Genomic DNA, 18,276 nt, shown 5'->3' with positions numbered 1-18,276 from the left:
TAACCTGAGTTGTATACCGCTCATCCATGGCAGCCTCTGACGAGTCATATATTACCCATGATCCTCTTGTGTGGATTGAAATAGACAAATCCCTGGTGGTGATGGTGGATACAGAGTGGTTCTGGTTCTACTTGTTTACTGCCTCCGGAGGAAGGGGGTGGGGTCTGCCCAACCCCCTCCCTCCCATCTCTTCCTCTACTTGCAGGAGCAACACCTCACTGGTGTTGCTCCTGATGCTCTTTAAGCATGCATTATGTCCTGCACAGTGGATCTCCGGAAGTGCTGCAAGGATTTGCTCCTTTGCCCAACTTGTGAAAATGGGGACTTTAAACCAATGCTGATCAATAATAATTTTCCCCTATTTGTTGACCTTTGATACTATGTTTCCATGGACTAATTTTACTGTAAAGGATAGAGATGTTCTACCTATGATATTATGTTCATGCTAACATATGTGTGCTTTGCTCTCTATGGAGAATGCATATTACAGTCATAATTGCCCCAAAATGTTTTGTTTTTTATTGATTGCCAATGATAAAAGATACTCTAGCCTATAAAATAAACTAGATAATAGAATAGAACACATTAGAAAACGATAGAATAGAGTGGAGTATAACACAATAGAAATGAAAATAATAGAATTCATTATTCCTGGAAGACAAAACTTGCTAATATTTTGTGGCTGGGAATATTTTCATCATTACTTAATTCGAACATTAAGGATGTTTTAACGCGTATACCGTAGCCTAACGCCAATGTTTCAGGGCACTCACGCTCCTTTGTTCATTTCTATTTCACTGTACCTGTACTGCCCCTTTAAGAGAAAACATTTCAATCTAGGCGTGTTCTCTGCTCCCATTGATTAGATACGAGCCAAACTCGCATCCTGCGGTAAAGCACAGCGAACACACCTTATTTTTAGGCTACGGTTATGTATATGTTATTTAAGATAGGCCTATTGTAGGTGTTTATTTTTTTTTTATTAATAATGAGACTTATTGAATAGCAACCATCATAAACCAAACCTGTGTGGTGCGCGCGTATGATCAGTATTATCGAGATGGTATGAACGTCACTCGCTCAAGGTCCACTCCCGATGCGAGGACCAAGATTGGATTGCTTTCCTATGGGCCGAGAAAATCTGCCTCCAGCATTTGGATAACATTTAAACAGATTCCATTATTAAAGGGATCATTTGGGAACCTGATTACTGTTCTATTCTATAATGGAAGCCCTCTGGCACTGGAAGGAGGTGGCCACACTGAAAAGAGAACTTTCATTGCCGAAAATATGGATGCATGGATTTTGTGAAAATGTATGACACAAACGACAAGTGATTCATAATCAAATCATTTCAGAGCAATGAAATGAGAGTAACGCGGATTGCTGAAGAAAGAAATTCGTTGCATCAGACTGAATGGACTGTAGGCTTATTGATGGCGCTTTACTAGGCTACCAGATTTAAATCAACAAAACTTTTTTTTTTATCATAGGCATATTTGTGAGCTTCTGAATCATTTGGAATCGCCCGTTTCAGATTACCATCTCGCGGGTGTTGTGATTCTGCCAGTTAGTTACAAGGCAATTGACTTTACCGTATCATTGTCGTTTTGAAAGGCAAGGAAATATTGCCATTTGTGCTACATACTGTGGCCTTTACACATCATATGTCACTATACTGAGTTGAACGTAATCTGTCAGTATGTCGGCGGTAATGATTGCAAGGAAGGTACGAAAATGGGAAAAGCTCCCGGGGAAAAACACTTTCTGCTGCGATGGACGCGTAATGATGGCCCGGCAGAAAGGCGTCTTCTATCTAACCGTATTTCTCATCGTCGGCACCTGCTCCCTGTTCTTCGCATTCGAGTAAGTATAGTTACATCTCCATTATTCATTTGGGCGATGATCAAACAATATGTAAATAATTAGGGCGTGTTTTCTCAAGAAATCCTGAACATGCACCATCAGTGCAAGTGTCATAAAATGTTTTCTAGGATGAGGTACAGGGCCTGCTCTAGCCTTTTGGGGGCCCTAAACTAGATTTGGTTGACCCCCCCCCCCCCCTTTACAAGTGCATTTCCTGCAATTCTACACATTTTGCCACGGGGAGGGAAGCAGTATTTGCAATTTTATTACACATTTGAAAAATTCAGTTATACAGTTAATTCCCTGCAATTCTACCCATTTTGCCATGACTTATGCCATGCTAATGATATCTGATTGAGAGTGACTAGCAAAATCAATAGAGGCCCCCTGGAGTTCAGGGCCTGGTCGGTATTTGGCCATGATTACTATAAATTTAGATAGCTGGCTAGACTAACTTACCAATCCAAAAATTGTTAGCTGACATGGCTAATTGAGTGACTGTCAGTGACTGACATAACATGAGAAAAATTGCTGATGCACAACCAAATTTCCGACTTGCACCTTGTGTATTCTACTATTCTTACTCTCAACAGTAAGTTGAGACCCCGACTGAGTAAAGAGGGGAAAAAAGACAGCTTATGCCTGGAGCACAGATGAGGCACTTTTCCTATAGGCCCGAAAGTCAGATGCAAATAATAACCTGTAGTATGCCTAAAATATAGGTTATATTTACACTGTACCAAGTTATGATTGAATAATTTATGATTATTATAATAATTTTATGGGTGCTTATATTTGTCATGTTTCACACATGTGTGTATTAATATGCATCTGTGAAATTGATTTGAAAACATTTGCATATCCCAACTCCCCTGAGACACCCTCAGTGAGTCGGGTCACGGCCAGGGCCTGACATTATCAATGGAGACGCTGAAGCAATTAGGATTCAAACTAGCGACATTTAGGTTGCTGGCCCAACGCTTGCCTAAAACATCAGACTGTTACCATGGTTAGTCCATGGATATTCAGTCTGAAAGAAGTCTGCCTAAAAAAGACAAGGGTCTCTACAAGCGAGAATGTTGAATAAAATATGTACTTTACCGGTTGTTCATGCTGTTTTTGGCGGTAGGAGGTGGAGATACGGTATCCACGGGAAAGTGTTGTTTACCCATCACCTATCACTTTTTGTTTGTTTTTTGTCTCCAGTAGGTTCTGTCACTTGTATTTTCGATCTCCTGAGGTATTGCACGTGATGCACAATATGTAAACTATAGCCGAATCTAACCAAACAGTTGACCGACACAGTTTCCTCGTAATTAGCTGGGAGTTTTTATTTTATTTTATTTGCCAGCTGACTGCATGGGACAACGTTCAGTTACGCTCGGCCCTACTGACGGTAGGGTTGAAAACGCTTCCCTGTGGATATTTTGTCTCAGATTACTGACAACCGGTAAAGTAATTTGAAATGAAGTATGTTCAACATTCTGACTTGTAATAGGACTGTTTGGGAAGGCTAAGCCTACATCTTAGAGAGAAGTGTAAGTGTTTTACTCTCAGATTCTAAAAGAGCCTATCTAACCACTAGTCTATCAGCTGCTCTCAAGTAATAAGGCATATAAAATATTCAAATATAGATTTTTTTTGTATTGTTTATAGAGATTTATTTTCTTCACAAAAATGAATGGCTGAGTGATAGCCTATCAGAAGGGAACCATTATTGACTAATATCTAGTCTTGCATATTTAAACATTTTAATTCCCTTACTGGGCTCTTGCTCAAAATTAAGCATTGCCTTTTCAGAACATAGGCCTACTGTAGATTTCCTTTCTTGTACTTCATCAACATCAAGCAAAACTGCCTAACAAAGCTGACCAAAGAGCAATTCAGCCAAATGCCTTGTTTGAGGGCCTGTCTGAATTGTGGGTTTTTGCAGAATTGTCATTATTTAGCTAAAAACGGGGGGCCTCAAGGAAAATTGGGCCGGCATGTCAGAAATAACCAGGCCGGTTTGTTGTTTTGCAATCTCACTGAAACCACAATACATTTTCCTCCATGAAATGTATGGCATGATGGAGACTGCACTGCAGTGGATAGCTGCCATCTTAAGGGCTCCTGACCAATTCTGTTATTTTGCGGGGGTTTTTACGCTGATCTTAACTTTTTGTACATAATGTTTCCGCTATCATTTCCTATGACTGAAAACAGCTTCTGGACATCAGAACGGCAATCACTAATCTTGATTTGGATGAAGATTAATACTTCAACGAGTCAGGCAGCTCTGGTTGTTTGCTTACGCCAGACCAAGCCCTCATCCCTGGGACTCTAAAGAGGAAGCGGTGGTGAAAGAGAGGCAAGCGAGGTGGCATTATGATTTGACTACGTTGGCGAGCATCTAGACCACCATTGCCCTCTATTTTGTTGGCGAATGTACAATCACTAGAGAACAAATTGGATGAGCTCTGTTCAAGACTATCCTAACAACGGGACCTGATGAACTGTAATATTCTATGTTTTTATCGAAATCGTGGCTGAACAAGGACTTGTATAATATACACCTCGCTGGCTTTTCCATGCTTCGTCAAGATTGGACAGCAGCTTCGAGTAAGCTTAGAGGGGGAGGGGTGTGTATTTGTTAACACTAGAACCGCAAATGACCACTGTCATTTGATTTTGTAAATAGAAAAAAATCTTCCCCCAAAAAGCTATGTCCTACGCCTTCCATTACTTTTCCTAAATGTTTGTATTTTACACTGCTCATTTGTCAGAATTTTGAAATCACAAACAAAGTATTTACAGCCCTTTTACCAGTTGCATTACTAATCGACTATAGAAATAAAGTTGATCAAATGGATTATACTGTAATGTTTTTTTTTTTATTGTAAGGGAAATGAAAATTGGCAATAGGCCTATATTATTCTTTTTTTTCTCTGACTTTGTAGAATTATACAGAACATATCCTTAACTCGAATTGATATATTTCCACTATTTATTCATGCAATTTATCCTTTACAATAGTTTATGCAATATTTATCAAGTGTTGGTGCTCATGTTTGTGCACCTTGTGGGTTGATATGCATCTGATGCATATGCTAAATAAAGGGGACTTCCGGCAGGTACTTATAGGCTGAAAGGCCAGGCGGTTCTAGTGTTAACAGCTAAAGTTAAGAAAGTATTGAGTTTTTGCTAGCCTGAGTTAGAATACTTCACGATAAGCTGCCGACCATAATATTTACCAAGATACTTTATCACGATGCTGTAGATAAACTTTTTGCCCCCTTTCTGATTTTTCTCTATTTTGCATAGTTTTGGTATTGAATGTTATCAGATCTTCAACCAAAATCTAATATTAAAGGGAACTGGAGTTCAAAACAATTTAATTGACGAAGTTGTGCAACACTGAATTCCCCTGTGTGAAAAAAAAGTAATCGCCCCCTTACATTCAATAACTGGTTGTGCCACATTTAGCTGCAATGACTGCAACCGAATGCTTCCTGTAGTTTATCAGTCTCTCACATCGCTGTGGAGGGATTTTGGCCCACTCTTGCATGCAGAACTGCTTTAACTCAGTGACATTTGTGGGTTTTCAAGCATGAACTGCTCGTTTCAAGTCCTGCCACAACATCTCTATTGGGATTAGGTCTGGACTTTGACTAGGCCATTCAAAAACTTCAAATTTGTTGCTTATTAGAAATTTTCATGTAGACTTGATTGTGTGTTGGATCATTGTCTTGCTGCATGACCCAGCTGCGCTTCAGCTCACAGATGGATGGCCTGACGTTCTCCTGTAGAATTCTCTAATGCAGAGCAGATTTCATGGTTCCTTCTATTAAGGCAAATCGTCCAGGTCCTGAGGCAGCAAAGCATCCCCAAACCATCAATGCTGACACCACAATTTTTGACCGTTGCTATGAGGTTCTTACTGTGAAATGCAGTGTTTGGTTTTTGCCAGGCATACTAGGACCCATGTCATCCAAAAAGTTGAGTCAAGTTTTCCAAAAAGTACTTGGATGATCATCAAGACTCTTGGAAGTATGTTATATGAAAATATGATTCAAAAATACGACCCATCCACATTGACGGGTCTGTAGTGGAGCAGGTCAAGAGCTTCAAGTTCCTCTGTGTCCACATCACTAAGGAATAAACATGGTCCACACACACCAACACAGTCGTGAAGAAGGCACTGCAACGTATCTTCCCTCTCAGGAGGCCAAGAAGATTTGGCATGGGCCTTCAGATCCTCAACGTTCTACAGCTGCATCATTGAGAGCATCTTGACTGGCTGCATCACTGTTGGGTATGGCAACTGCTTGACATTCTACCGCAAGGTAGTGCGTACAGCCCAGTACTTCACTGGGGCAGGCTCCCTGCCACCCAGGACCTCTGTACCAGGCGGTGTCAGAGGAAGGCCCTAGAAATTCAGACTACAGCCACCCAAGTCACACACTGTTCTCTCTGCTACCGCATTGCAAGCAGTACCGATGCATCATGTCAGGAACCAACAGGACCCTGAACAGCTTCTACCCCCAAGCCATAAGACTACTAAATAGTTAAAGATACAATATTCAGAAATCGCTCCGCCATTTCCTGGTTGCAAAAATTAATTATTTACCTAATTTCCATTTGTAACAAAACAAGCAAGAGAAACCTTCTTAAATACATTTTCAATAACCCAAATTATTGTAATTTCAGCTGTTTGAAGCTGGTGTACAAAAGTAAATGACGCAGCAACGAAACTGAAGGGATGCGTAGGAATAGTGCGCATAGAACAGATGTACCGCTTCTTAGACTTGCTTTCAATGAGAATGACATCTGTAATTCAGATTTCTGTCAAATTTGAATTTGGTCAGGTTGACCAAAAAGCTACATATTGCAGCTTTACTAAATAGCTACCCAGAGTTTCTGCATTGACCCTCTTTGCTCTAACTCTTTTGACTCATCACATATGCTGCTGCTACTATCTATCTATCCTGTTGCATACTCACTTTACCCCTACCTATATTAGGGCCAGGACGATACCAAAATCAAGGTACTCGTTAGTATCGTGGCAAAGAAAGAGAACGTGAAGCGGAATTAACTGCTTTAGGAAAACAGCCCTAACGTTGGAAACAAAAATCGTAATGTTGTCATCGAGTCACATTTATTTTCCAAGCTATAACACACTGTTAGATAAATCAGGTTTTTAAAGGACCGAAGAGTTTTTCTGATTCATGTTTTCATTTTTGCCATGGAAAAAATATTGCGATATAAAAAAACATTGCGATATGTGACCGACCAGCTCAAATAGGTCTTATGTAGCAAAATTTTAAATGTAATTTTTACATTGGATAGAAGTAGAGACTCAGAGCTACAAAATGGTATATCATACTCTATAGTTTTGCTACATTTTGCTTTTAAAGTTGATAAACTTGTAAACTCACTTTTGAGAAAATGGCCTTTGAATGTTTTGGTACTACTACTGGAGAGTATGATAGAAAAATGATGTATTCTCCTTATTTGTTGGACATGTAACAGTTATTTACTTAACAAACAGTAAGATATTTATGTCCTGCTAATGCTGTGTTTTATGGTCTCCACTCTAGCACCCTGCAGCTAATCTGGGTGTATGGTTTTACTAGACATAGCTTGAGCTGACAATGACTTGGTGATTAAAAGCTGGCATTCCATAGACAAAGTGTGTGTGTGTGTGTGTGTGACCCGAGATAGCCTGGAAGAGTTTAGAACAATGCCTCATTGTCTCATCTTCCTGGCATCTGGGAAACTTAGCCGGGTTGGGGGTAAAACACCAATCTGTGTAGATCACCAAGGTGGCTTATGGGAGATGGAACCATTGTGACTATGCATTTTTAGGTCCTATATAATATCAGTTTTTTTCAGTTACTCTCTGTCCAGCTGTCAAGACTGTTGGGCTGACGGTTTCATTATTGCAATAATTAATCGATATTAAATACATTTGATTGTTTGAAGAAATTCTCTCTCAGTACTGCATTTCCACGACAAGAGCCCTTTGTCTACATCCATTCAGCGTCGTTCACTCCGTCTTAAGCTTTAGCCCCATCTATTTAAGGGTTGACCCGAGCGTTCTGTACTAACAGCAGTCAAGCACCCCTGTAAAGACCTTTATAATACACAGATCCAAAATAGCTATTGATAACAAATGTGTATTTTGAGGTTGTAACCGAGACTCTTGACCATTTATTTTGGGACTGTTCTTATGTCAGAAGATTGGAGTGAGTTATATTTTATTTAAAAATAAACTACTATTAATGTTAATTTGAAAGACTCTGTTTTATTTTGATCCACATTATATGGACCTTATTTAACTTTCATTGTTTATTTTTCATGGTAGAACCTTTACCAATAAAATAAAGTGGGCGGCGAACAAACCCCTCTACATTGTTTGAGAGAATTTAAATATTATTTAGAAATGATCAGTATATGTAAAAACAAAAAAGCAATACGTACCATAACTTTTTGACAATTTGAAAATATATCTCTATGTAATACTGTTAGGTTTATGTATTTTTGTTTTTATATTTTTGTTCATAATTAAAAAAAAATTAAAAAGCAGTCGGGCACGTAAGCAAACTTGCTAGCTTCTTCCAGACACAAATGGGAGAACAGCTCACTGAACATTACTCACCCTAGCAGAGCTGGTTAGGCTGTTATGTTATCCAGAGCGTTGGTGACTGCAACTGTGCTGTCAGATTGCCTGTTCGTAAATTCAGAGCGTTTCGCTCTCAAAGTGTTCAACCGTACACTGGAAGCTCTGGCCGCAAAGTAGGGTTGATCTGAGCGTTCTGACCTCACAACGGCAGTCAAGCACCCAAGCTAACATTGGCTAGTTTGCTAGCTACTTCTGGACACGTAGTGAGAGAACACCCCACTGACCATTTTACTCACCCTAGCAGAGCTGGTTAGGCTGTTTTTATGTTATCCAGAGAGTTGGTGACTAACTGTGCTGCTGGCAACAATTTAATTACGCTTTTTTGTTGACGTTTACTGGCACCGGCCATATTCAATGGGCGTTGAGCGTTCGTAAATTCATCAGTTATTCTGCGCTCTAGCACACTCAGACGAGAGTCTTTTGTTAATAACCAGAACATGAATAATATTCAAGGTGGACGAATGCATACTCTTTTATAACGTATTGGAACGAGGGTACCCAACATGAAGTAGCGCGCCAGGTGTCTAATGGGACATCATCGTTCCATGGCTCTTGTTCGGTCAGATCTCCCTCCAGAAGACTCAAAACACTTTGTAAAGGCTGGTGACATCTAGTGGAAGCAATAGGAAGTGTCAAAATATTCCTAAACCCCTGTGTTTTTCAATGGGATAGGTTTAAAGTCAATACAACACATCAGGTATCCACTTCCTGTCAGAAAATGTCTCAGGGTTTTGCCTGCCAAATGAGTTCTGTTATACTCACAGACACCATTCAAACAGTTTTGGAAACTTTAGAGTGTTTTCTATCCATATATAATAAGTATATGCATATTGTAGTTACTGGGTAGGATTAGTAACCAGATTAAATCGGGTACATTTTTTTTATCCAGACGTGCAAATGCTGCCCCCTAGACCCAACAGGTTAAGACATGTAGCTAGCTAGGTAAACACCAACCGTAATCCCATGACGTTACTACCCTGCTTGAATCTGCAGGTAGCTAACCAACCAGGTTCAATGTTAGCTAGCTAACATTAGGCTATAACTAGTCAAGCAAATGGGTCTGAGATACAAGAAATAAGATCATACTCAACGTTAGCTGGTGAAACAGCTAGCTAGCTAACAGTACACTTTTACTTTAAAATTGAAACTTTCAAAGTTATAAATGTATAATATATGAAAATGTAGCTAGTTAGACTATCTTACACATATACATCATCAATGGATGCGTCTCCTGTCAGATGCCATGGTTTCCCTTAGTTTGAAGATGTAATCCAGAGACAGGTGGTTTCTCCATCTTCTTAGCTATCATACTAGAAATCCATTGATTTCAAAACTCGGTCCTCCAGAAAGTGGAGAGCATACACGTAACGTTAGCTAGCTAACAGAACACTTGACATTTAGGCTTATGCAGTTAAAAAAAAGCTGCGTTAGAGAGGATTACCTAGACATACTAACTCAAATAGACAGAAACCTTCTATATGGCTGACCAATTTGAACTCCTCTTGGCATGTCCAGCCCACTCATTATCTCAACCAATCATGGCTAGCGGGAAGGTTGCTGTCTTTTTATGTGGCTAAACCAACTAGGCTCGTAACTTAAGTTTTTTTTATTTGTATTTACAGATGGCATAGCAGTTTGTTATTAAGGCACATGAAAGTACACATATTCGAGAAGGCATTTCTGCCAAAAAATGCATTTTGATAAGAACAAAAAAAGTTTACGTTCAAACGGCTCTACTGCGAAGTAATGATGGCTCTCCTGTTTACTGAATCGGGTCACATATTTTCCTGGCCCTAACCTATATGTACAGTGCCTTCGGAAAGTATTCAGACCTCTTGAACTTTCCCACGTTTTGTTAAGTTACAACCTTATTCTGAACATGCCGCTTTCAAGCAGTGGGACTCTAACCGGGAAGCTTTTAAGAAATCCCGCCATGCAAACAGGCAAAGCATCAATACAGGACTAAGATCGAATCGTACTACACCGGCTCCAACGCTCGTCGGATGTGGCAGGGCTTGAAAACTATTACAGACTACAAAGGGAAGCACAGCCAAGAGCTGCCCAGTGACACAAGCCCACCAGCTTCTATTCTTGCTTCCAGGAAAATAACACTGAAAGATGCATGAGAGCATCAGCTGTTCCGGACGACTGTGTGATCACGCTCTCCGCAGCCAATGTGAGTAAGACCTTTAAACAGGTCAACATTCACAAGGCCGCAGGGCCAGACGGATTACCAGGACGTGTACTCCGAACATGCACTGCCCAACCGGCAAGTGTCTTCACTGACATTTTCAACCTCTCCCTGTACGAGTCTGTAATACCAACATGTTTCAAGCAGACCACCATAGGCCCTGTGCCCAAGAACACTAAGGCAACCTGCCTAAATGACTACCGACTCATAGCACTCACTTCTGTAGCCATGATGTGCTTTGAAAGGTTGGTCATGGCTCATATCAACACCATTATCCCAGAAACCCTAGACACACTCCAATGTGCATACCGCACCAACAGATCCAAAGATGATGCAATCTCTATTACACTCCACACTGCCCTTTCACACCTGGACAAAAGGAACACGAATGCTGGTCATTGACTACAGCTCAGCGTTCAACACCATAGTGCCCTCAAAGCTCATTACTAAGCTAAGAACCCTGGGACTAAACCCCTCCCTCTGCAACTGGATCCTGGACTTCCTGACGGGCTACCCCCAGGTGTTAAAGGCAGCCAAGCTGATCCTCAACATGGGGGCCCCTCAGGTGTGCGTGCTCAGCCCCCTCCTGTACTCCCTGTTCACTCATGACTGCAAAGCCAGGCACGACTCTAACACCATCAAGTTTGCTGATGACAACAGTGGTAGGCCTGATCACCGATAATGATGGCAGCCTATAGGGAGGAGGTCAGAGACCTGACCATGTGGAGGACAACAACCTCTCCCTCAATGTGATCAAGACAAAGGAGATGATTGTGAACTACAGGAAAAGGACGACCGAGCACGTCCCCTTTCTCATCCACAGGACTGTAGTGGAGCAGGTTGAGAGCTTCAAGTTCCTTGGCGTCCACATGACCAACAAACTACCATGGTCCAAGCACACCAAGACAGTCGTGAAGAGGGCACGACAAAACCTGTTCCCCCTCAGGAGAGTGAAAAGATTTGGCTTGGGTCCTCATATCCTCCAAAAGTTCTACAGCTGCACCATCGAGAGCATCCTGACGGGTTGCATCACTGCCTGGTATGGCAACTGCTCGGCCTCCGACCACAAGGCACTACAGAGGGTAGTGCGTACGGCCCAGTACATCAAGCTAAGCTTCCTGCCATCCAGGACCAGTATACCAGGCGGTGTCAGAGGAAGGCCCTAAAAATTGTCAGACTCCAGCCACCCTAGTCATAGACTGTTCTCTCTGCTACCGCACGGCAAGCGGTACCGGAGCGCCAAGTCTAGGTCCAAGAGGCTTGTTAACCTGTTATGGCTAGGGGGCAGTATTTTCACGGCTGGATAAAAAACGTACCCGATTTAATCTGGTTACTACTCCTGCCCAGTAACTAGAATATGCATATAATTATTGGCTTTGGATAGAAAACACTCCAAAGTTTCTAAAACTGTTTGAATGGTGTCTGTGAGTATAACAGAACTCAAATGGCAGGTCAAAACCTGAGAGATTCCTTTACAGGAAGTGGCCTGTCTGACCATTGCTTGAACTTCTTTGCCATCTCTATCTTTTACAAAGGATCTCTGCTCTAACGTGACACTTCCCACGTCTTCCATGGGCGCTCAGAGCCCGGGAAAAACCTGAATGTCGTCATCCCAGCCCCAGGCTGAAACACATTATCGCCTTTCTCAAGTGGCCGATCAAGGGACTGTGGGCTTAGGCGCGTGCCCTGGCCGCCCCCGTCTTTGTGATTTTTCTTCTGTTTGCCGAAAAGGAGATTCCCGGTCGGAATATTATCGCTTTTTTACGAGATAAATTGCATAAAAATTGATTTTAAACAGCGGTTGACATGCTTCGAAGTACGGACAAAACGCCGCTATTCGGATATAACGATGGATTATTTTGGACCAAACCAACATTTGTTATTGAAGTAGCAGTCCTGGGAGTGCATTCTGACGAAGACAACAAAGGTAATAACATTTTTGTTATAGTAAATCTGATTTTGGTGAAGGCTAAACTTGCCGGGTGTCTAAATAGCTAGCCCGTGATGGCTGGGCTATGTACTTAGAATATTGCAAAATGTGCTTTCACCAAAAAGCTATTTTAAAATCGGACATATCGAGTGCATAGAGGAGTTCTGTATCTATAATTCTTAAAATAATTGTTATGCTTTTTGTGAACGTTTATCGTGAGTAATTTAGTAAATTGTTAGTAAATTCCCCGGAAGTTTGCGGGGGGTATGCTAGTTCTGAACGTCACATGCTAATGTAAAAAGCTGGTTTTTGATATAAATATGAACTTGATTGAACAAAACATGCATGTATTGTATAACATAATGTCCTAGGTGTGTCATCTGATGAAGATCATCAAAGGTTAGTGCTGCATTTAGCTGTCTTCTGGGTTTTTGTGACATTATATGCTAGCTTGAAAAATGGGTGTCTGATTATTTCTGGCTTGGTACTCTGCTGACATAATCTAATGTTTTGCTTTCGCTGTAAAGCCTTTTTGAAATCGGACAGTGTGGTTAGATAAAGGAGAGTCTTGTCTTTAAAATGCTGTGAAATAGTAATATGTTTGAAAAATTGAAGTTTTTGTATTTTTGAGGAATTTGTCATTCGTGCCACGCCTATCATTGGATATTGGAGCAGGTGTTCCGCTAGCGGAACATCTAGATGTAAGAGGTTAACAGCTTCTACCACCAAGCCATAAGACTCCTGAACATCTAATCAAACCCAGACTATTTGCATCCCCCCCCCCCCCCCCCCTCGACGCTGATGCTACTCTTTCTTATCTATACATAGTCACTTAAACTCTACCTACATTTACTGTTGAAGTCGGAAGTTTACATACACCTTAGCCAAATACATTTAAACTCAGTTTTTCACAATTCCTGACATTTAATCCTAGTAAGAATTCCCTGTCTTAGGTCAGTTAGGATCGCAACTTTTTTTTAAGAATGTGAAATGTCAGAATAATAGTAGCGATTTTATTTCAGCTTTTATTTCTTTCATCACATTCCCAGTGGGTCAGAAGTTTACATGCACTCAATTAGTACTTGGTAGCATTGCCTTTAAATTGTTTAACTTGGGTCAAGCGTTTCAGGTAGCCTTCCACAAGCTTCCCACAGTATGTTGGGTGAATCCTGGCCCATTCCCCCTGACAGAGCTAGTGTAACTGAGTCAGATTTGTAGGCCTTGCTTGCACACACTTTTTCAGTTCTGTCCACACATTTTCTATTGGATTGAGGTCAGGGCATTGTGATGGCCACTCCAATACCTTGACTTTGTTGTCCTTAAGCCATTTTGCCACAACTTTGGAAGTATGCTTGGGGTCATTGTCCATTTGGAAGACCCATTTGCGACCAAGCTTTAACTTCCTGACTGATGTCTTGAGATGTTGCTTCAATATATCTACATAATTGTCCTGCCTCATGATGCCATCTATTTTGTGAAGTGCACCAGTCCCTCCTGCAGCAAAGCACCCCCACAACATGATGCTGCCACCCCAATGCATCACGGTTGGGATGGTGTTCTTTGGCTTGCAAGCCTCCCCCTTTTTCCTCCAAACATAACGATGGTCATTATGGCCAAACAGTTCTATTTTTGTTTCATCAGACCAGAGGACATTTCTCCAAAAAGTACTATCTTTATCCCCTTTTTTTATGGCGGTTTTGGGGCAGTGGCTTCTTTCTTGCTGAGCAGCCTTTCAGGTTATGTCGATACAGGACTGGTTTTACTGTGGTAAATAATTAGTGCAAAAATTACTTGTGTCATGCACACAGATGTCCTAACCAACATGCCAAAACTATAGTTTGTTAACAAGAAATTGTGGAGTGGTTGAACTCAAACTTAAGTGTATGTAAACTTCCTACTTCAGCTGTTCATATTACCTCAATTACCTCGACACCGGTGCCTCCGCACATTGACTCTGTACTGGTACAGAGCCTCACTATTGTTATTTTACTGCTGCTCCTTAATTATTTGTTACTTTTATCTTTTGGGGGGGGGGGGGTATTTTCTTAACTGCATTGTTGGTTAAGGGCTTGTGAGTAAGCATTACTGCATTACGGCGCATGTGACAAATATAATTTGATTTGATTATTCTAAAATTGTTTAAAGATTTTTTTTTTTTACCCCATAATGACGAAGCGAAAACAGGTTTAAAAAAAAAACCAAAAAAAAAACAGATACCTTATTTACATAAGTATTTAAACCCTTTTGCTATGAGACTCGAAATTGAGCTCAGTTGCATCCTGTTTCCATTAAGCATCATTGATGTTTCTACAACTTGATTGGAGTCCACCTGTGGTAAATTCGATTGATTAGACATGATTTGGAAAGGCGAACACCTGTGTCAGAGCTACGGTGAAGCATGGTGGTGGTAGCATCATGCTGTGGGGATGTTTTTCAGTGGCAGGTACTAGGAGACTAGCCGGGATCGAGGCAAAAATGAACGGAGCAAAGTACAGCGAGCTCCTTGATGAAAACCTGCTCAGGACCTCAGACTGGGGCGACGGTTTTAGAATAAGGCTGTAACGTAACAAAATGTGGAAATTTTTTGTCTGAATACTGTACATATCTACCTCAATTACCTCGTACCCCTGCACAGCGACTCTGTACTGGTACCCTGTGTATATAGCCAAGTTGTCGTTACGCATTGTGTATTTATTCCTCGTTATTATTCTTTTCTCTGCACTGTTGGGAAGTGCCTGTAAGTAAGCATTTCACTGTTAGTCTACACCTGTTTACGAAGCAAGGGACAAATAACATTTGATGTTGATGATATTCTAGCTAATGGACTCAAGTTTCACTATGTAATTCCATAGACAGGGACCATTACTGCTAAGCTACTAGACATAATGTAATCATCCAGTGGACTGCTGAGGAGCTACAGTACTGGCTGCAGACTACAGCTTCCTGAAGCCTCTGGGCCTACTGTGAGTGCCAAGCCCTTTCCATCTCTGTGTGCACTCACTGGGAGTTTGGGTTGTGTTAATTAGGCACCACATGAACGAAAACGGACTGAAACTGGCAGGGACTTTCTGGACTCCAATAATATTCTATTTTACGTTGCAAAAAAAAAATGTTTTAAAACATTTTGCCCTAATGAACAGATCAAGTTCTCAGCTGAGTCCCCACAGAGGGAACCGTTGTCCGCCCCAGGGCCGGAGTTGAGACTGATACCGATTCCACTAGCTTAGCGCCTGAGGTTGGACCAGGCCCAACAATGACTAATGGCGAGAGGGTTGTTAGCGATTAGCACGCTACGTTCATATTACAATTGTCCCTCATGGGGGGACGCCTGAATATTCGGAGGCTGGGGAACAGGGGCTGTAATTCAAAACTCTCCATTACGGAGCAATTTGAGACGTATCTAATCTAGCCCCTTGATGGGCTAATGGAAATTTGCTGATGAAAGAGGCACAGTGGTTTTGATGCTTTTCAAGAGTCATGTTTGAGAGAGTAGCTCACTACCACTAACCAACAGCTACAGGCGCTCCTCTATTAGAAACTGAGAAGTGATACCTGTGATTTTTCACTTGCACTATACTATATATTTTAAGAGATTAAGAAATGTCTAACATGGATGTCTAAATCTTTTAAAATGGCATCGAACATAGGGCCAAAAAAGTCAATCTTCACCTAAAGAGATGTCTCTACTTAGATTCCCATGGATCTAGTGTTGTCCCATGTGCTGTATGTGCATGTACAGTATGGCATGACAATAGAGGAGTTGGCGCTAGCACATTATGGAACAAGGCTGCCATGGATTATTATCTATTGGACAGATTCTTCAGCTGGAAACAGGGAGCGTCTCTGTGATTCTGGTTGGTGTCTGGCGAAGGTTTGACATTCCTCATTTAGCAAGAATGTTACTGTAGGATAAACTAGTCTAACGGGAGTAGAGAGCGTTCACGGAAGCTGCTTTTGGTGGCTGTGCTTTCATGGTTTACACCAGTAAGAGACTGGTCAGTATAATCATCATTGATGTAGCATCTTCTCTGCACTGAATACATATACTTTTTTCAGAGAGGAGACAGGTCTAATCCTGCATTAATTTATTAGACAACAACAGAAGAAGACGGTGTGAAACTGAGGTCTTATCTGAACTTGTCCATTAAGAAATTCTCATTTTCTTTTTCCAAAAACATTTTCAAAAAGTTTTGCTTTGTGTACCCTAATGAACTTGCCTTACCACTCATCCTGAATTTAATTCCGCTGCTCTATCGATCACGCCATTGTCTGTAACTGCGATCCTAAAAGTTGTTTGTGCAGACCTCAAAATGAGGGGCAATATTCAAAACAAATGAATCAGCGATTGGATAGTCTCTAAACAGTCTAACCATTTTAGCATATCAAAGTTCTGTTTCTAGGACCAATCAGAACAGTCAATGTGTTTGCATTCTAGAAAATGTCAGGGAGGAAAGCCAATCCAGACTCATCGTGGAGAAAAAAACGCTAGTTTGGCTGGAGCAATGTGGATGGGTAGTCAGGTTACGAATAAACACAAACTAGTTCTGACAGCTCAAGGCCAACAACTTCAGTGGAATTCTATGATTTGCATTGCTCTCTGACCTCCATCTTCATTCTCCACCCACCAACTTTCCTTCCCTTGGGAATCAATTCACTGCATTAGGGCCCTTCTTTTAATGTGGATTTAGGATTAGAAAGAAGCAAGGCATAGATAGGGGAACAGAGAAGCAGTGTCCTCATGAGCGGGCTGGACCCAGTCCAACAACAACAACAACCAACCAACCGGGTAGCTCTCTTATAACTAATCTCCAACCATCAGCAGTCCAGCGAGAGAGGCGCTCCCCCTGAAGAGTAGCTGTGGAAATGAGCAACAAATACACAACAGATGAGCCAAATTGGTAGAAACCATTGGTAGGATGAAGCAGTCTTTTTCCAGCGTTGATTCATATAATAGGATTCATGTCTTGTGTGGTCTTTGTATGTGGGCTTACTATTTCCTCGGCCCCTGCGAGTAACATTTCACCATTTTGTTATAATAGAATATCAGACATGCATTTCAGTGGTGTTTTGTGCTTTGAATGGGAGCTTACCTCTGTGGCAGAGAGCAGGGTTGTGTTTATTAGGGCATGTTTTGCAGCAGAAAATGGAAATTAGCATTTCTTATTGGACTTATTGGTTCCTCAGTTTGTCTGTTTTCTTCCATTTGGTACCGAATGAACAGGCTCAGGCTTTGATAGCAGTAGTGATGTGTGAGTAAAATCACTGGGGGAAGCCAATCCTTGGGAAACAAAAGGCATATTATAACTATGTGTTGTGATAATTGTGTTGTTTGCTCTATAACCTGTTAGTACATATGCCTTGACACCGTGATGCACTACATGACTATATTTCTGTATCAACCTCGCTTTGTGCACGAGGGCATTGCCATGCAGAAACAGGAAAGGGCCTTCCCCAAACTGTTGCCACAAAGTTGGAAGCACAGAATTGTCTAGAATGTTCTATGCTATAGCGTTAAGATTTCCCTTTACTGGAACTAAGGGACCTAGTCCGAACCATGAAAAAACAGCCCCAGACCATTATTCCTCCTTAACCAAACTTCACAGTTGGCACTATGCATTATGGCAG

General features: G+C 41.3%; 1 protein-coding gene across 1 annotated transcript in view; it reads left to right on the top strand.

Moving 5' to 3' along the window:
* The first annotated feature begins 859 nt into the window (after positions 1 to 859).
* Positions 860 to 18,276, top strand: part of zdhhc9 (zDHHC palmitoyltransferase 9) — a 50,269-nt gene continuing 32,852 nt past the window's right edge. Inside the window, exon 1 of the mRNA XM_014211823.3 lies at positions 860 to 1,866. Within this exon, the coding sequence (XP_014067298.1) occupies positions 1,703 to 1,866 (164 nt within the window). The 5' untranslated portion in view covers positions 860 to 1,702. The remainder of the gene's footprint in view (positions 1,867 to 18,276) is intronic.

Source organism: Salmo salar, chromosome 09 (assembly GCF_965601325.2).
Source record: "Salmo salar chromosome 09, fSalSal1, whole genome shotgun sequence".
NCBI lineage: Eukaryota > Metazoa > Chordata > Actinopteri > Salmoniformes > Salmonidae > Salmo > Salmo salar.
The sequence above is the reverse complement of the archived record's forward strand: the minus strand, read 5'-3'. Positions and strand labels throughout refer to the sequence as shown.